At 41.3% G+C, this 21,273-nt stretch overlaps 1 protein-coding gene across 1 annotated transcript in view; it reads right to left on the bottom strand.

Moving 5' to 3' along the window:
* The window catches only part of phkb (phosphorylase kinase, beta), a 149,354-nt gene that overhangs the window by 28,653 nt on the left and 99,428 nt on the right, over window positions 1–21,273 (bottom strand). Inside the window, exons 22-27 of the mRNA XM_055648385.1 lie at window positions 19,033–19,094; window positions 18,786–18,948; window positions 16,579–16,660; window positions 14,587–14,613; window positions 7,663–7,693; window positions 3,633–3,723 (exon numbers count right to left, since the gene is read on the bottom strand). Of these exons, the coding sequence (XP_055504360.1) occupies window positions 3,633–3,723; window positions 7,663–7,693; window positions 14,587–14,613; window positions 16,579–16,660; window positions 18,786–18,948; window positions 19,033–19,094 (456 nt within the window). The remainder of the gene's footprint in view (window positions 1–3,632; window positions 3,724–7,662; window positions 7,694–14,586; window positions 14,614–16,578; window positions 16,661–18,785; window positions 18,949–19,032; window positions 19,095–21,273) is intronic.

Here is a 21,273-nt window from a genome sequence, read left to right as displayed (position 1 = left end):
TGGACAAAGATACCCTGAATATCTTATTCCCATTCACTTCAATTCCCCACGCCATTCTGACTCTTGCCTTTGGAGAGATCATGCTGGAATTACTAAAGCACTCTCGGCAGAGTGAGCTCCAGTACACCAAGGAGCATGATGAGCTTGTGAGCACGTCTTTCTTCCTTAAATTTTACAACTCTGTCCAAATTTCGCTGATGTTTCAATACATTTAGAATAAGCACATGGAAAAGTCACTTAATCTCACAGAACTGAACAGCACAGGAATAGGCTCTTCAGCCCACGATGTCTGTGCCGAATATATCAGAAGGCTGCGTGTTCAAATCACGTCGGGGTCACCAATGTAGCGGCACCAAATGTGGTGAATAAGGCCAGACGTCAGGCAGGTTCAAACAGTAGTTTTATTCAGGTGTTACATGTTAAGTTGGTCCGCTAACGTAATTATCATTGCTGCTGTAGCTGAGTAAGGTTGTTCTCTCGGGCTCAGCTACCTGTTGACTCCCCTTGGTCTCAAGATGAGATAAGCTTAAGTAGCAGGACACTCCCTCTAGCCCATGACGTCACGTGCCAGCCCTCGTACCAACTGACGAGGGTTCGACCATAAGTGGTCTGTGTATTAGCTGACGCCAGAATGCCTAATTAAACTAATACCTTTGGCATAATTAGGCAAATAACAATCTCGCTGATCCAACGCCACATTCAGTAAACCTCAGACAACGATTCCACTCTCCCCACATTTACACCTGCCGTAGACCAATTTTTCATCTTTTTTTCTTGTCATTACCATCATTTTTGCTTTCCACCGTCATCCCTTTGTTGTTGAATCTCTCCTGTCCTCCTCCTTCGTAGATCTACCATTTCATCTCTTTCTCTCACCCAACCTTCCTTCCAAACCCTTCCCCTACTTCTTAAAGCACGTATTTACTACTGACGTTTAAGAAAGAACTGCAGATGCTGAAAAAAAAAATCAAAGATAGACAAAATAATGCTGGAGAAACTGAGCGGATGAGGCAGCATCGGTGGAGCGAAGGAATAGGTGACGTTTCGGGTCTCGACCCTTTCTTCAGATTGACGAAGGAATAGGTGACGTTTCGGGTCGAGACCCAGAAGGGTCTCGACCCGAAACGTCGCCTATTCCTTCTCTCCATAGATGCTGCCTCACCCGTTGAGTTTCTCCAGCATTTTTGTCTACCTTTTGTGTTACTGAATGATCTGAAACGTCGCCTATTCCTTCTCTCCATAGATGCTGCCTCACACGTTGAGTTTCTCCAGCATTTTTATTTACTACTGATCCTCACATTTATGATGCAGGTCTGAGACATGATCATCGACATGAAATGCCACTTCTATTTCCTTCTCTAGATGCTGCCTGACTACTGATTATTTCTGCAATTTTTTTTGGTTTTAATTCAAATTTCCAGCATCACAGTATTTGCAGACAAATATGTTTACATGGCACCACCATAAACATAAAAACAAATCACTACTCCACCCATCATTTTTCTGATATAATACCTCTAGAAAATTAAATGTAAACAATGTGTCCTATGAAACACACACAGTGCATTCAGAAAGTATTCAGACCCCTTCACCTTTTCCACATTTTGTTACGTTACAGCCTTATTTAAAAATAGATTAAATTCATTTTATTTATCATCAATCTACACACAATACCCCAGAATGAAGAAGCGAAAACAGGTGTTTAGAAATTTTTGCAAAGTAATTAAAAAGAAATAACTGAAATATCACATTTACATAAGTATTCAGACCCTTTGCTATTAGGTTCATCCTGTTTCCATTGATTATCCTTGAGAGGTTTCTACAACTTGATTGGAGTCCACCAGTGGTACATTAAATTGATTAGACATGATTTGGAAGGTCACGCACCTGTCTATATAAGGTCCCACAGTTGACAGTGCATGTAAGAGCAAAAACCAAGCCATGAAGACAAAGGAATTGGCCGTAGACCTCCGAGACAGGAGTATAAAACCTCTGGGGCAGGGTATAAAACAATTTCTGCAGCATTGCAGGTCCCGAAGAGCACAGTGGCCTCCGTCATTCTTAAATGGAAGAACTTTGGAACCACCAGGACTCTTCATAGAGCTGGCCGCCCGGCCAAACTGAGCAATCGGGGGAGAAGGGCCTTGGTCAGGGAGGTGACCAAGAATCCGATGGTCACTCTGACAGAGCTCCAAAGTTCCTCTGTGGTGATGGAAAAATCTTCCAGAGGGACAACTATATCTGCAGCACTCCACCAATCAGGCCTTTATGGTAGAGTGGCCAGACGGAAGCCACTCCTCAGTAAAAGGCACATGACAGCCCGCTTGGAGTTTGCCAAAAGGCACCTAAAGGACTCTCAGACCATGAAAACAAGATTCACTTGTCTGATGAAACCAAGATTAAACTCTTTGGCCTGAATGCCAAGCGTCACGTCTGGAGGAAACCAGGCACCACTCATCACCTGGCCAATACCATACCTACGGTAAAGCATGGTGGTGGCAGCATCTTGCTGTGGGAATTTTTCAGCGGCAGGATCTGGGCGACTAGTCAGGATCGAGGGAAATATAAACGGAGCACAGTACAGGGAGATCCTTGATGAATATCAGAACGTTCTGGATCTCAGACTGGGGTGGAGGTTCACCTTCCAACAGGACAATGACCCTACGCACACAGCCAAGACAATGTAGGAGTGGCTTCATGACAAGACTGTGAATGTCCTTGAGTGGCCCAGCCAGGGCCCGGACGTGAACCCGATCGAACATCTCTGGAGGGACCTGAAAATAGTTGTGCATCGACGCTCCCCATCCAACCCGACAGAGTTTGAGAGGATCTGCAGAGAAGAATGGGAGTAATGACCCAAATACAGGTGTGCCAAGCTTGTAGTGTCATGCCCAAGAAGACTTGAGGCTGTAATCGCTGCCAAAGGTGCCTCAACAAAGTACTGAGCAAAGGGTCTGAATATTTAGGTAAATGTGATTTCAGTGATTTCATTTTAATTACTTTGCAAAAATTTCTAAACACCGTTTTTGCTTTTTTATTATGGGGTATTGTGTGTAGAATGATGATAAAAAAAAGATTTTAATCCATTTTAGAATACGGCTGTAACGTAACAAAATGTAGAAAAAGTGAAGGGGTCTGAATACTTTCTGAATGCACAGTACAACAATGACTTCAAAAGGGCTATGATGCGTCAACAATGCTGATCGATATATCATGACTTCCACTGTAAAAGGTGAGAATGCTTATCGAAGAGATGTCACAATATGATTGAAGGCAACAAAGCATTATCAAAAAAAAAAATGATGCACACTCACAGCTAAATCTTTTTGCAAGACAAGTAAAACCACAGCCAGATGTATACTCATTAAAATTAAAACAATAATATTAAATGGAACGATTTTGTTTCCCATCAAAAACAAAGCTAGCCACACGGTCAAATTAATCCCAATGCATGCGCAAAATCTAGCACAACGCTTGCAAGAAATTGTTAATGTCGAGTATCCATGTCCTCTGGTGGTTGTTAGTAAAGCACTAAAGCCCAGTTATGCAGTCAAGACATTCATTAAATAAATGTTGGTGATGCTATTACAATTGACAATGGCACCAAATCTCACATATGCTGTCCTAATTACCTGCTTCCCATGTACCAGCAGAGAGGTAATATTTGGGGCTATAGAGGCAGCAATCAGCTTTAAATATGCAGCACTGTATCGTAGAGCCAACCTAAATATATTGCACAATCATTGTATGAGGACATGGGAATTGTAGAAAGTGTTATCAGATCTGTAAACATATTATGTAAAGACCACATTTTATAAATTGATACAGATTTTAATTTAACAACCATTACAGTTTGTCACTCATGATTGTAATGTTGGCAAAGAGGACAATACATCACAAAGCATTGCTAAACACGTTGGAGAATACAAATGGACATTAAAACCCTCTTTTTTGTGCAAAGAAATTGCTCCTCCTCATAGTCCTCCTTCCCACTCTGTCATATTATCAGTTGATCCAGGTAAAAAAATAGTAGTTAATATACCAAACAACATATGGGATTTCAATTCACAGCGGTAGTAAGATCTTTGATGTCCTTGTTAACAAAACTATGATTTTAGTATAGAATCTTTAATTGTTATAGCAGCAACTCCCAGTAGTTAATCCATTAATCATCATCGAAACATGAGAAATTTAAAATAAAACACCAAATACTATGTGAATAATAAATGTTAGCTGAAATTTAAGTGTTTTACAGAACAACAGCAGTTCAAAGATTAATTTGAAGAAAAGTTAAAAGACAAATAACAGCCAGTAGGAAATAAATAATGCAAAATGGTAATGGAATATTTTTAAAACATTGAGTACGGGTATATGTCACGAGAGGGATATTAATAAACAGTGAGATCAGAGCATATGATAATTATTGTAATGTTAATAGAGATGAAAACGGCTAAATATTAAAACAATCAGAGCGCAAAAAAGTTATCTTCCCATAACTTTGCACTACAGTAAAAAAGTGGTGGATATTACAAGTAAAAAAATGTTGCTAGTCAAAGGGATGTGACAATTAAGTGTCTAAAGGGTTGCCTTACCTCTGTGAATGAGGAATGCAAGAAGTAATTTACTTTCAAAAGAAAACAGCAGCTGGAGCAGGCCATTTGACCTCTCAAGCCTGCCCCACCGTTCAACATGACTGATCTGCCTCAGACCACATCTCCTCTTCTGTTCCACTTTCCTGTGGTCCTCAATTCCCTGATTATTCAACAAATTATCCACCTCCCTTTTAAATATTTCAAAGATCAAGCTTATACAACCCTTATAGGTAGAGAATTCCTGAGATTCTCACACTGTAGTTTTAAAAGATGTCCCTTGCTATTTAACGCTAGCCCCAACAATCCCCCCCATTTTGAATTCCTCTCACCCACAGGAGCATCATGATCTCACCTGCCTTGCTCCCTCAGGTTCTTATATGCTTCATCATTTTGCGAAGAATAGGGATCCAATTTCTTTATTTGTTCATGATAAGACAACTTTCTCATCTCAGATATTAGTGGAGTGAATCTTTTCTACACTGCCTCCAATGCTTGCATAAGCTTTCTTAAAAATGGGACCAAAGCTGTGCACAACACCCTGTAAAATTGTACCTGAACTCCAACCTTCTTGCAGTAAAAGGCAATTACCTTCCTTACCCCTTGTTGCACTAGCTGACCAGGTTGTTGCGATTTGAACACAAGAAACCTATATCCCTCTTTAATCTTTCCCTATTCAAATGATAGTCAGACTTTAAATTCCTCTTACATTAGTGAATAACTTCCAACTTTCCAGACATTAAAGCCCCTTGGTCAAGTTTTTGCCCATTCCCTCTATTTATCTATATCTTGCCCCAGCAGCAAAATATCTTCATTGTGACATGCCCTCCCACCTATTTTTGTGTCATCTGCAAAACTGAACATCTAATGCTTTGCCTCCTCCTCCAAGTCATGGGTATAAATTGTAAATAAGTGAGGGCCAATAGTTGATCCTTGGGTGATATTCCTCCAATCTGAAAAAGTTTATTCCGACTCTTTGTCTTCTATGCCACCCTTCAATTCGTACAAACACAACTCTCTTAACATGTGGCTTCTGATCTTGTGCACCAGTATTTTTGATGGCACCTCATCACATGCCTCTTGAAATCAAAATATACTATCTCTACTGGTTTCCCTCTATCAACTCTGCTTACAAGAGGATCATAGGCGCGATCTACAAGTGATTGGAAGAAAACTAATAAAAACCATTTGGCTTAGCCTGTGAGTATTCTGGTTTCTGGAAATGGAGATTACAACAAAGGACTGGAGGTTAGCACATGTTAACCACTGTTAAAGAAACAGGAAAGGCACAGATGGAAGTTATAATAAATCAGATTGTGCACAGTTATATGCACAGATAGAGGCTAATCAGTCCACTGTGCCAGAGCCAGCTCTTGGAAACAGCTGTCCAATCATACTCATTTGACATATTTAGTCATTTCTTCTTCAAAGTTATTTGGTCATAATTTGGTCAAAATTACAGCAAAACGATTGACATTTGCTTTAATTTTTGGCGAATATGGCAAATAAACAGTTAAACATCAAGATTTAAAATTGTTATATAATGATGCTCACATTCCATCTTAAACATTTCGCTTGCCTGTTTTAATTGAAATAATCTTTTGATAGCATAATCTGACACTTCTACAAAACGTCTCTGCTTTGAAAACAATCTACTCTATGGGGAAGCATTATCTGATTTTAAGTAGTATTGCATTTCATATTAATCCCATTGCTGTTTTCCCATGGTCTCCTTGTTGCAATTTCAAACCAATGCCCCCTTTTTCTCTATTTAATTCTTTCTACTGGATTTGACTTTGATAGCATCCATTCAAATATTCCCAGTTTGTGCTAATAACAGCAATTCTTGCCTTGTTCACTCAGTTACTGGATGCCTGATTGACTTCACTGTGCAACTCCAAAACCAGCAGCACCACATCTCATGATTAACCAGTCAATTGCAAGTCTGATAGGCGATGCCCTTCGTTGCACTGCTGAAACAAATTCTAGCTCGCAAGTGAAACTAAATCCCTCCACATTATAGCCGCCTACTGCGTTAAAAGAACTTTGCTTCACCTTTGGTACTTTTGCCTGTTATCTTAAATCTGTGACCTCTGGTTTCTGACCATTTTGTTACTCGTAGCTATCTTAGGTTTCTGACTTTATGAAAACATTTCTAGATTTAACAATCAAATGAGGTATCAAATCTCTCCTTATCCATTGCCGAGCAAATGAGAACAACACAACTTTTTCTTGCCTTGGCAGATTACAAAAGCTTCTGGTAATATCTCCCCTCTATTCTCTGTCAAGTCTGGATGTTCTGAAAGTTCACTACACAGAAATTAGCACCAAACTTCATCTGGAGACTAACTTAGGAATGTATAAAGTCCTGGATAGGTTTGAGGATGTTTCAACCCAATGCAATAGAAATTAATATGTAGGGGAGCAAGAAATTTAGTGTCATATGTGGACAAAAGGTGCAAAAAGATTTGAAAAATGTACCAGGCCAAATAGAAATTAAATAATATATATAATTTATAAGATTTCACACTACAACAAATTCTAGGTAAAAATGTATAAGACATTAAAACATAGTTAGGTTATTCCATGGGGTTTTGAGCAGACTACAATAGATAGGGCCTAGCAATTTGGTAAATTAGTAATGATTTTATGAGTGTGAACAATATAGTTTTAAACTGCTGTCAAATCAGTAACTGGAGTGATGATGGTAGGGTGGAAGGGTGATACACACAAGGCCAAGAAATTAAAGGTGAAATGATAGAGAAAAATATTTACACACTATCGTTAGATCACCAAATCATTGGACACAAGAGGGTATTTTGATGGAAATTGTAACAATTTCAAAGGTAGATGGATAAGAATTTGACAAAGAAGATTGCAAAAGAACATTGGAAAAATAAATGGGAATCGATAGTGCAGATATAAACTTGAATCAACACATCTTCTGGTCATTTGGTTTGATGCGCAGAAGTCTAGTTGTATGCATGATTCCAGTGACAGTTTCATTCTAAATAGCTCATGTGGAAGACATTGACATGTAACATACTGCACAGAAATATTATGCGATACAGACCAGTTTTTTCTGCTGCCCGAGCGTTGATACACTTTTTTTCCAAACGATCTATAACCAGACCTGAAAATGAAACATAGTTTTTGATAGGATACAGTTTCATATAATAGAAATATAAGGGATGTTAAATGAATAACATTTTAGAATCTTTGAAAGGCACTGTAAGTTTGCATTCAGTTTTAATGTTTCACAAACTGATTGGTGGATTTAAACACAAAAAGCCAGAGGAACTCAGGTGGTCAGGCAGCATCTGTGGTAGCAGTAGATACAATAGCAATCAGTGGCACATGATGAGGCAGGGGGGCATAGAGGGATACAGACCACATGCAGGCGATTAGGCTTAATTGTACTGGCATCATGGTTGGGGCAGAGATGGCGTTTCAGATCAGGGCTCTTCTTCAGACTGCTGTTAGTGGGTTTAAATACCCTGTTCATGAAATAACGTGGAGTTCGGGATAGCTTTGCAGGTGTTGCTAAGCAATTGCTGCGTTAGTTAGACACTGGCCAGCTCTACAGCTCCCATGCCTGTGCTACTTACTGCTGGGACTTCCACTGGGGAATTCCTCATGTCAACAGGACAGCTTAATCTTTGCAGGTTTCCCAGAACAGCAGTCCCATCAAAATAAATGGGAGGCACTGGGTGAAAGCTGGGCAAGACTTGGTATTTACGTAAGCAAATTTCAATGGTTTAATTGTTTGCAACTGGGCCTGTGTTTTAAATGTAAAAGGAATTTGAAAATTAATGTAATTTAAAACATGACCCAATTGTTTCTGAACATATTTGACATTCACTTTGAGTGACACCGACTGTGCTGACAGCTGGTAAGCCTGGTACTCCACACAAACCTCCTCAAACACACACCTTCTGATCAGTAACAAAAGGCCGGCGGTAGAGTTGCTGCCTTACAGCGGCAGAGACCCAGGTTCAATCCCAACCACGGGTGTTGTCTGTACAGAGTTTGTACGTTCTCCCCGTGACCCACGTGGGTTTTCTCCGAGTAAACTTGTCCCTACTGTGTATAGGATAGTGCTAGTGTACGGGGTGATCGCTGGTCGGCGCGGACTCAGTTGGCCGAAGGGCTTGTTTCCGTGCTGTATCTCTAAACTAAACCAAACCATCAAATGAAGCAAAGAACATGCGGAATCTTAATCTAGCATGTCTTATTCATATCACATAGAACAGTCCAGCACAGGAACAGGCCCTTTGGCCCACAATGTCTGTGCCAAACATGGTGCCAAGACAACTCTATCTTAATCCACTTAATCCATGTCTCTCCATTCCCTGCAGACCTATATGCCTATCTGAAAGCCTCTTAAATGTCACTATTGTCCATTCCTCCATCACCATCCCCGGCAGTGCGTTCCAGGCACCCACCACCCTGTGCTAAAAAACCTGCCGGTACATCTCCTTTAAACTTTGCCTCTCTCATCTTAAAGCTATGCCTTCTGGTATTTGATATTTCCATGCGGGGAAATAGGTTCTGACTATCTACCCTAACCATGCCAAATGTTCTTGGTTTTTCTTGGAGACTTTCATTGATTTTCCTTTTCTTCCTTTTCTATCCTTTTTATGTGACCACATTCTGTCCTTTCCCTCTTATTTTGTCTTCATTCACTCAGTTTCTAATGCATCCCAATTCCTTCTTCCCTGTTCCTGTTTCTTTCTCTATTTTTAATAACAGAACAAATAGCACAAGGACAGTTCCGCCTGCACAGACCGTGATGCCAATCTAATTAATCTCATCTGCCTACATGTAACCATTATCCTTCTATTTCCTCCCTGTTTGTGTGCCTGTGTAAATGCCTCTTAAACATTGTCATTGTTTCTGCTTCTACCATTGCCTGGTACATTCTAGACATCTGCCACTCAGTGTGCAAAGAATCTCCTTTAAGCGTTTTCCCTTTCACGTTGAGGAGGTATTTCTTAGTCAGAGGGCGGTGATTCCATGGAATTCATTGCCACAGAAAGCTGTGGGGGCCAAGCCAATGGATATTTTAACGGCAGAGATGGATAGGTTCTCCATTAGTACGGGTATCGGGGGTTATGGGGAACAGGCAGGAGAATGGAGTTAAGAGGGAGTGATAGATCAGTTATGATTGAATCACGTCGCAGCGGCCTCTGCAGTCCGTCTGTATGTTTGTTATTTTTTGTCCCGTTTTAATGTAGTTTTTATTTTTTTAACGGGGGGGGGGTGTGTGTGTGTGTGTGTGTGTGTGCGTGCGTGCGTGCGTGTGTGTGTGGTGGCGCGCTGCTGCGACCCGACCCCGGGGATTCGGAGGCTTACCGCAGGTCCGGTGGACGGTGACACCGGGAGCCCATGGGTCCCTAGTGGGAGACCGCTTTTCGGGGCTTCCGCAACGGCGACTTCTCCCCCCAGAGTCGCGGGGTCGAGGAGTACCTGGAGTGGGGCCTTACATCATCGCCCCGGCACGGCTTCAACGGCTGTGGGACTTTGCCAGCGCCCGCCGGGGGCTCCAACAACAAGACCCGGAGCTCGGCCTTGCATCGCCCGGGCGGCGTTAATGGCCATTGGGGGACAACGTGCCATCGCCTCCAGGGGGCTTTGACGACCTCGGGAGGGCTCCAGTGCGGGGAGAGCGGAAGTTTTTTGCCTTCCATCACATCAGGAGAGCTGGCCGAGTTCGGAGCTGGGTAAAGAGCGGTCTTGGTCTTTTTTTCTTGCGTGTATGACTGCGACCCGAGCCCCGGGGAGTGACAAATAAATTGGATTGGTATTGTGTGTGAATGGCAGAGTAAACTTGATGGGCCAAATGGTCTAATTCTGCTCCTATCACGTATGAATCTATGAATTTATGAAACCTGTGATGTTTATATTTGACATTCCTATCCTGGGGAAAAACTCTGATTATCTACTCCACCCATGCCTCATAATTTTATATATATATTATACATATATATATATATATACACATACACTTCTATGCAAGGTGACTTGGATAGGCTGGGTGAGTGGGCAAATGTTTGGCAGATGCAGTATAATGTGGATAAATGTGAGGTTATCCATTTTGGTGGCAAAAGCGGGAAAGCAGATTATTATCTAAATGGTGGCCGATTGGGAAAGGGGGAGATGCAGCGAGACCTGGGTGTCATGGTACGCCAGTCATTGAAGGTAGGCATGCAGGTGCAGCAGGCAGTAAAGAAAGCAAATGGTATGTTGGCTTTCATTGCAAAAGGATTTGAGTATAGGAGCAGGGAGGTTCTACTGCAGTTGTACAGGGTCTTGGTGAGACCACACCTGGAGTATTGCGTACAGTTTTGGTCTCCTAATCTGAGGAAGGACATTATTGCCATAGAGGGAGTGCAGAGACGGTTCACCAGACTGATTCCTGGGATGTCAGGACTGTCTTATGAAGAAAGACTGGATAGACTTGGTTTATACTCTCTATGAATCTGGAGATTGAGAGGGGATCTTGGGAAACTTTTTCTTAAGGGGTTGTAGGCTAGATGCAGAAAGAACATTTAATGTTGAGTCCTCTACAAGGGTTCAAGTAAGGACAAATAAACCGAGATGAGGAGTATTGTTTTCACACAGGCAGAGTAATCTTGACTCTGGCCCAAATGAGGGTCTAATTCTGCTCCTAAGAGGGAGTTAGTATGAATCTATGAATTATGGAGAAACAGGTACGGGATGTTGGATATCAGCCATGACATTCCTATGGCCTGCAGGTGAAGGGCTGAAAACCTCTGATTTTATCTACTCACCTATGAGAGCAACCAATATCATCAAAGACACCACCCACCCAGCACACAAACTGTTCACTCTCCTACCATCTGGCAAGCGCTACCGCAGCATCGGAGCAAAACCACCAGATTCAAAAACAGCTTTTACCTCAGGCCATCAGACTACTCAACACACTCAAGAAAATTCCATGAACATTTAACTTTAACTTAATGTCTGCAGTATGCTATTTGCACTTTTCTATATTGCACCTTTATTATTGCACCTTAATAACATACCTCAAAATTTTACTACAGTCTGGCACACTGTGTATATTTTAAATAATGTATATTGTCTATCTTATTGGTATATTGTCTGTCTGTGTTATAAATATTACTTGCACATTTGGAGTATGGGGAAACGCAATTTCAATCCAATTTATTTGAATTGACAATAAAGTTTACTTTGAACTTAAGGTTTATTCATTTTCAATTGTCCACAAAAGAAAAACAACCAAGTTTGTCAAAACTCTTCTAAAATGTAATACTCTCTAATCCAGGAAACCTCCAAAGCCTCCACATGCTTCCTGTAGTGAAGCAACCGGAACTGCACACAATGCTCCAAATCAGAATGGGTAAAGGACAAACACCATTGTTTTTCACCTACATGAAGCTCCAAATGTGCAGCTAAAAATCACAAAGCTGCTATTAATTCCCTGTTCAAAAATCATATGAAAAAGGAAATCAGTAAAGATTGATGCCATTTACCGGGACGGAGTTGCTGAATAATTTCTGGGGCAAGTCCTCATCAAGATCATAAACAAATTATGACTATTTAAAAATGAGAGAACCACACTGACATTATTTGTAAGTAGCAAGCAATAAGGAGTCTGGACTGACAGAACAATATTATTATACCCAAAATGACAAAATACTTCTTTTTAATAACTGTAATCAGCTGTGTTCATGTGGAAAGAATCTCCCTTCAACATAATATTCGATTAAGATACAATTATTTACGAGATGCTGCACAGAGAAACTAGTTCTATACTGACAATTGCATGGTGATTTCCTCTCCTGCTGCTCCTTTGTGTTGTAACAAAACCCAGGGAAACAGATGTGGAGGTTTCAGTAGCGTTCATACCTTTCATTTTTAAGGATCTAACTGCATTACATAAACTCATGTTGAGCTACAAATAATAGATATGCCTTGCGATGCACCCCTTTATTACATAAGAGTTGTACTTTTCTTACACTATGTCAGATTTCTTTTAAAAACTGTTCATTTTTTGTCCATCTGTGCATCTCTATCAGAGCCAGTATTTACTGTCCACCTCTAACTGCTCCGGACAATGTGTTGGTGAGCCACCTCCTCAAACTGCCGCAACCCCTCTGGCGAACATATACCCACACAGGTCTTGACTAGTAAGTTCTAGGATATAAGGTCAGGTCGGGGAGAGTTCCCCCGCCACGGGTACCATGTAACCCCGTGCTACCTGCTCCATGGTCGGATAGTCGGCAACTAAACTGTCTCACCCACCTGGTTTGCCAGGTGAGGAGGGGGCTGTGGCCCCCAGCAGGACCAAAAACAAGACCTGTCAAAGGGCGGATGAGCTTCTAGCGAGCTAACAGCCATCCACACTTCAGTAGAAGTTGCGATCACTGTTGTACCTGGCATTGTAAGGAATGATGATAAAGCACACACACACACCAAAATCCTAGACTTCCAGCGGGGGAAGTCCGCAGGAACTGAAGGACAGAGATGTGTGGTGCGTCCGTCACCGTTCCCGTCGGAAACCAGGGCCACTGCGTCGCTAATGTTTTCAACGATGATGATGAGGATTTAAACCCAGCACATAATAAGGAAGTGCTGCACATCTCCTATTGAGTTTAGGGAATTTAGAGATACAGCACGGAAACAAGCCCTTCAGCACACGGTGGCCACGTCGACCATCCATCACCCATTCATGCTCCTTTTCTATGTACGAAGGAACTGCAGATGCTGGTTTATACTGAAGATAGACACAAAATGCTGGAGTAACTCAGTGGGACAGGCAGCATCTCTGGATAAAAGGAATAGGTGACGTTTCAGGTTGGAACCCTTCTTTAGACTGAAAGATAGAGGTGGATGCGGTTGCTGGAGGTAAGGAAAGGCTAGAACAAAACAGGGCCGGCAACAGATGACCTCAGGAAGGATGGAGACCACCGGCAACAGATCCCACCGCTATCTTTCAGTCTGAAGAAGGGTGTCGACCCAAAACGTCACCTATTCCTTTTCTTCAGAGATGCTGCCTGACCCACTGACTTACTCCAGTATTTTGTGTGTATCTGCTGGACAAAGGTTGCAGAATATGGTTGTGTATATTTCAGAAGCTGCTGATCATCAAGGATGTTCAGTATTGGGCTCTAAGATCCGTTGCAAATCATTCCATTTTGGACAACTCTGATTTGTCTGATGATAGAGACAAGTAGTTATCTTACTTTTCACACACACTATGTAACTGGGTGATTTCCCCCCACGTTTTATTTGGTGAATGTGTTGGAGCAGCTTGGCTGTACGCCTGGCTATATCTGCTGCATGTCTTCATGACTGCAACAAAGATGGAGTCTGAAGAAGGGTTTCGGCCCGAAACGTTGCCCATTTCCTTCGCTCCATAGATGCTGCTGCACCCGCTGAGTTCCTCCAGCACTTTTGTCTACCGTCCGCAACAAAGACGTTGTCTGGTTCTGTAGCGTTGTGTATTCAGAATATTCAGACATTTCTTGGTCATGAGGAGCGTGAAACTGCAGTTAATCAGTAAACCAATCAGCGAAAACAAGGTCATCGATATTCCTGGAGGTCACAGATTTCTTCAAGAGCAAAATATCAGAAACATGTAGAGTTTTTGAATGATCACAATATATCAAATTATGGATTTCTATGCATCCCTCTGATCATCCATTAGCAGGAAAGATGCTTAGAACATCTGTCTCCCTATCTTTCATTTCTATTTACATCCACTAAAAGTATTTCCCTTTCTGACAAACCTTTAATTGCCACAATTGTCTTACAGTGACACACTATTCATTTATTTCTTAACTCCTGAGAATCCAGTGGCAGTCGTTTTATTTTGAAAAGCACAAGATAAATCCAAGTGGAAGATGAAACAGTACTTACAAAATGTCCAGAACTAGGGTTTTAAAATCAGGATAAGAAAGATTGTGAGTCACCGTGGCTTGGGGGGGAAAAAAAGTAGTGGGAGATTTACTCGAATGTATATAAAAGCTGAGGGTACCTTTCAAAGGGATTCTAGTCATGTGGAGTTTGCTACAATCCTGTGTTTCACAGATGACAAATGGATGTAGTATTATCTAGATTTCTTCAAGGAAATGTTGTATTCCAATTGTTTGTGCAGGCATATGTGTATTATGTAAATTTCGGCAACAGCAGCAAATGAACCAGCACAGAAATCTGCGCACAAGCTGCCAAGCCTTTTGCCATCAGGGCTACGGTTTAATGTTTTGTTAATATAAAGCAGGATAAAATCGTAAATTGGTTTGATAAGGTAACAAATGTTTCAAAAGGCCTCAATGTAAAATGTTTCTTAAAGTCTGATAAAAGAATGTACCAACTAAACAATGTTAAATGCTCTACTGAGAGTTATGTCTGTATCAACACTGCAGGCAAAGATATCAGCTGGAAATTGTTTCCCTTGGAAGAGTGCTGAAGTGGTACGTCCCTATCATGGATGTATGCTACATTAGTTCTTTTCACAATATGCAAGGTTATTGAAACAGAAATAACATTATAATGAAAGTGCCATCAAATATTCTCAACCGAGCAGAGATAATGCTAGAAATATTTTTGAATCCTGCCCACTGCGTGATTTAAAACAACTACATTACTTCATTGGTAATCCGGCAAACCTGCTTCCAAATATTTCTGGAGTTCTTTATATCTCCTCCTGTACATTTCCTTGCTGGATCTGACCTAATGTGCTCACCAGCCTGCTGCCAGATCAAGAGTTCATTCTCATTACTCTCCAATTGGCCCCAGTGCAAATAAACCGTGCATCAAACAGACAATTGATCCCGCGCAAAAATATTACTTCTTCGTGCATTTATAAAGAGCATAAGATGTAGGAGCGTAATTAGGCCATTCAGCCCATCGCGTTTACTCCGCTATTTGAGCACGCGGATCTATTTTTCCCCTCTTATCCCCATTCTCCTGCCTTCTCCACGCAACCTTTACTAATCAAGAACCCATCAATCTCCGCTTTCAAAATACCCAATGACCTGGCCTCCACAGCTGCCTGTGGCAATGAATTCCATAGATTCACCACCCTCTGGCTAAAGAAATTCCTCATCACCGTTGAAAACATCAACGGGCACGGTGCCTTACGACAGTGATCGCAACTTCTACTGAAGTGTGGATGGCCGTTGGCTCGCTAGCTCATCAGCCCTTTGACAGGTCTTGTTTTTGGTCCTGCTGGGGAGTCCACAGCCCCCTCCTCACCTGGCAAACCAGGTGGGGGAGACAGTTTAGTCGCCGACTATCCAACCATGGAGCAGGTAGCACGGGATTACATGGTACCCATGGCGGGGGGGGGGGAAAGACTCCCTCCGTCCTGACCATAAATCCTCAAACTTCCTAATCAATAGCTGTGTGGGTTCCATTTACCAGAAGGGTTGTGGCAGTTTGAGGAGGGGGCTCGCCAACACATTGCCCGGAGCAGTTAGAGGTGGGCCGTAAATACTGGCTCTGATAGAGATGCACAGATGGACAAAAATGAACAGTTTTTAAAAGGTCTGACTTAATGTGAGAAAAGTACAACTCATACATAATAAATTCCTCCTCATCTCCATTCTATAGGTAGGCCCTTTTATTCTGAGTGTGCCCTCTGGTTCTGGACTCTCCCAATACTGGAAACATCCTTTCTACTTCCACTTATTTATAGGACTAATAACTGGTCTCTGCAAGGACAATAGGCCAAGATAAGACTCCATTTTACGAACTTCAAACATGAAGGGCACTGGCGCCAGAATCGTGGCGACTCTACGTACTGCCTCGGTGGTCTACTATTCTTGCACTACAAATTATTTATATATAGAATTTCATGCAGAAACAAAGAATTTCACCGTCTCGAGGTTCATGTGACAATAAAGTACCACTGAACCATTGAATACGTGTGAAATTAATTTGACAAGAGTACAAACTTGTGCAGCAAGCCATATAAATATCATCACTCTGGACGACTCACCTTCTCCAGTTATGAAATTAGGTCCTTCACTCTTCAGCAAAATGCTCAAGAGCACAGCTTGCGTGGCAAGTGAGTTGGATTCCTGAAGAAGATGAGTAAAACTCTGAGCAATATAGTGATTTAGTACAAAATATAATTTTACATTAATATATTTTTTTAAATTAATAGAGCAGTTCACATTCATTTTTTGAATCTAGGATGTGAATGGATATAAAGTCAGAGACATCATGTTAAAACATTAAGATGATGTATTTGTGTGCCGAACTCAGTGAAGGGTCTGCTATCATCCAATACAATCGCTCTAATCATTTAACATAGAAACATAGAAACATAGAAATTAGGTGCAGGAGTAGGCCATTCGGCCCTTCGAGCCTGCACCGCCATTCAATATGATCATGGCTGATCATCCAACTCAGTATCCCGTACCTGCCTTCTCTCCATACCCCCTGATCCCCTTAGCCACAAGGGCCACATCTAACTCCCTCTTAAATATAGCCAATGAACTGAATCTGTTCAATTAAATCTGTTTTCTATCTGTAAATCTAACTCTATATTGTCTTTGTATCTTTCCCTTTGTTCTACCTATTGTACATAATGTTGACTTGATTGAATTAATGTATACCATTGCCTGATTTTACTGGATAGCATGCAAAACAAGCTAAGGTACACAAAAATGCTGGAGAAACTCAGCGGGTGCAGCAGCATCTATGGAGCGAAGGAAATAGGCTTTTCTTTGCAAAGACACAAAGTGCTGGGGTAACTCAGCGGGCCAGGTAGCATCTCTGGATTGATGACGTTTCGGGAAGGAACCATTCTTCGGGCAGAGACTGAATTATCCATGTTCTCCAGGGATGCTGCATGACCCTCTGAGTAACTCCAGCACTTTAAGTCTCTGTTTTGTAAACCAGCTTCTGTAGATCCTTGTTTCGATATTTTGGAAGCTTTTCTTTGTACCTCAGTACTGGTGACAATAATAAACCTAACCCTATAACAATGATAAGATGTAACAGTGCTATCCTCATGATTGGTTATTTCTACCATATCATTGCCTGCTTCACATCTGAAAGGCTAAACCAGCTGTTCAGATAGCCCTGGATCTTAATGGTGAGGCCCAAGGGAGCTGTGTGTGGGCCTGAACACATTACCCTTCTAAATGCCCGTGGTACAACTGAGAGACAATAAAGCATAACAGCATGCACTATCATCTATTTAAGCTATTACAGCATTTCAATTTTTTAAATTTTAAAATAGAATTAGACAAATTAATATATAGTTAGATTTATAAATAAAAGCAACTGAAACTATACTTTTATATTAAATATTGTTATCAGGATTATCACCTGCAGTTATTTGTGTCAAGTGTGAATTGTGTAAATCACAATTATGAAGAAAAAGTTGTCTGCAGCAGTAACAATGGAATATTTGAAATGTATGATAATCACATGAAGATTATTGGCATTCTGCTATGGTTCTGGACATTACAAGATAACTTGTCACTTGTTTATATCTGGGCGGCACAGTGGTACAGCGGTAGAGTTGCTGCCTTACTGCACCATAGACCCGGGTTCCGCCTTGATTACGAATGCTGCCTGTACAGTTTGCACGTTCTCCCTGTGACTGCGTGGGTTTTCTTCAGGTGCTCCGGTTTCACTTCAAAGAAGCACGGGGTTGTGAATTAATTGGCTTCAGCAAAATTGTAAATTGTCCATAGTGTGTAGGATGGTGATAGTGTATGAGGTGATCACTGGTTGGTGTAGACTCGGTGGGCCAAAGTGCCTGTTTCCAAGCTGTATCTCTAAAACCTAAAGTCTAAACCCTGCTATCTTGGGATTGTTGCAAATTCATCACTTTTCTTTAATTGGTTTAAATGCTGATCTTCCTTAGCAACTATAATATATCTTACATTGATACAAAAGGCAACTAAAAGACTCATTAGTGCACATGCTGAATCCTACACTGAGAATTGAATGCTAGGCTAAAGTAAAAATTGCCCCTCATATGTCGGTGTGGATAACATAGAATTAGTGCAAGCAGATGATCGATGGGCCGAAGGACCGGCCTCCATGTTGTAATTTTCATTGAATCAATCGATCTCCCAGCAATACAACAAGCACAGCATTTCTCTCTGGTACAACACAGATACATGTTTAAGGAACCAGTACATATTTCAATAGAGAATGACAAGTAAATATCATTTGTTTCCTTACAGATAGTTTACTGAGGATATCCGCTGTTGACCTAAACATCCACATAGCCGGATCTATATCCAAATGTTCCACCACGTTTGGAATACTTGCTATACTTGACCTGCGCTTCACTTTTGAATGTTTCGGAAATTCTAGTTCTTCCAAACCTTGGAACTGCGGAATTCTAAAAAACAATTTTATTAAGTCATGCTGTCGAAAGGCAGTATAAAATAAAAGACAATTCCAAAAAGAATTAGATGGAACATACTCTTCCTCTTCACTTATCCGAAGGAAGTCTAGCTGTTCCACGATTGCTCCAGATATTAAAGTCTGCAATACAAATTAAAAGAAGTTTGCTAAATGAAAACAATGTAATATTACCAAAGCTAGACAAAAATGCTGGAAAAACTCAGCGGATGAGGCAGCATCTATGGAGCAAAGCAAATAGGCAAGGTTTTGGGTCGAAACCCTTCTTCAGACCCGAAACGTTGCCTATTTCCTTCGCTCCACAGATGCTGCCTCACCCGCTGAGCTTCTCCAGAATTTTTGTCTACCTTCGATTTTCTGCAGTTCCTTCTTAAATGTAATATTATCAATCCTTTTTTATGTTGTGAACATTATGCTAGTACGATCCAGATGCAATTAGCAAAGGAAATTAAATTAATTCATTTGTATCTAGGCACATCAAAAGTAAATGCTGTAAAAACGCACAATTGGACATTATTTTATAAATTATGTTGGATATATATTTGAGCATCGCATTAATGTAGAAAAGGCAACAATTCAAGATTCACCGGAATAGCTGATGTTGATATCCTGAATCGAAAAAAAGCCTTACTTCACCAGCCAAAATGGCAATTTCTGTGCCAAATATATTGACGTTGAAGTTCTAGCTAGACCTAAAACACCATCAATGCACCACATTCCTCACTATTATATTACATTAGGTCACTATCTTTAACTAGATAACCAGATTTTATCTTACACAATAATATCCTGGAACCATTTTTACCTGGAGCGCCATCTGATTGCAACATTTCTATGTTGTTTTACGCCTCGCCTCCAGTAAAATGTCAATCACACTCCTAATGATATCTTCTATGAGATGAATTGACTGACACTGCCATCATCTCCAAAATGTTTATCCTGCACCGTTTCAGAGCATTGCTGGTGGCTATTAGGTGATATCATCCCTTGGCATGACTAGGGTTAGGCAGTCACAAACCAACCAAGCCAAGCTTCAACAATGCTACTTGGTCTACACAGCTACATGAACACAGTTGCAACTTCTGCAGACTATTGCAGAACTCTATGGGGGATTAGTGCTCAAGTGAAAACTGCTCCATGTGAGTACAGGAATTACTACTGAGCTAGACAGTCATTTTAACATCTGAGAACAATATGATGGCTGCTTCCTTGGTAATCCCTCAGGCTGAGCATTTTGAATAGAAGCTTCAGACTAGGTATCGCTGACAACTCAGGCAAAGTTGGGGATCTTGAAAGAGCAGGCATTGAACTGCTCACTTCAAAGTCAGACTGGCACCCAGTCATACGTGGACTGCTCTAACAATAAAGGTCATGGTCTCCATCACATTCAATCTTTCAAGCACTGGTTCTACCCTAAAGGGTCAGGTCACTTCTACTCTTCAGGAATAGATTCTTCTAAGAGATGAATTGGCCTGCACTACCATCTTCTCCAAAATTCAGGCAGTGATAAACTGCTGATAGACTCAAAATAGACTCAAATAATGACTCAAAATAATAGAGTAACTCAGCAGGTCAGGCAGCATCTCTGGAAAAAGGAATAGGTGATGTTTCGGGTCGAGACCCTTCTTCAAACTTGATGAAGGGTCTGATGAGGGATCTCAATCCGAAACGTCACCTATTCATATTCTCCAGAGATGCTGCCTGACCTGCTGAGTTACTCCAGTATTTTGTGTCCATTTTCGGTGTGAACCAGCATCTGCAGTTCCTTCTTACACAGCGATAAACTGCTGTTTTGTGTCATTTTGGGGACTCGCCAAGTTGTGACAGACCACCAGAAGAATTTTAAACAGAAAGCCCCACTTCATTCAGAGTAAATCATTTTTACCAAACGAATCCTCGGGCACTACTCCCCGAGGGACGAGTGCCATCTTTTACTTCATTGGCTTCTTTCCGGCTCATATTCCATGAAATCTAATTGAGCGTTGCTGCAATCTAATTGAGTGCTGTTACCATGACAACAGCAGGACACCAGCAGAGAATGTTCATGGCCTTCTCAAAATATGATTCACTGTTTGTATGGTATAGAATCACACCATGGGCTTCGTACTTACGATCACCCCTGCTGTAAACTATGTAACATAGCCAACAGGAGAGCTCAAGTTTGCTTGTGGGCTACATTTGAGCAGGAGTAGGGGTAGGACTTGGCCCCCAGAGCTGATTCCACCATTCAGCATGATCATCGCCTTGGAAAGAGACAATAGACTATAGATGTTGGGATCTGGAGCAACAAAACAAACTGCTG

The sequence above is a fragment of the Leucoraja erinacea genome, chromosome 17, assembly GCF_028641065.1.
Source record: "Leucoraja erinacea ecotype New England chromosome 17, Leri_hhj_1, whole genome shotgun sequence".
NCBI classification, from domain to species: Eukaryota; Metazoa; Chordata; class Chondrichthyes; order Rajiformes; family Rajidae; genus Leucoraja; species Leucoraja erinaceus.
Note: the sequence above shows the minus strand (reverse complement) of the source record. Positions and strands in the feature narration are given on the sequence as shown.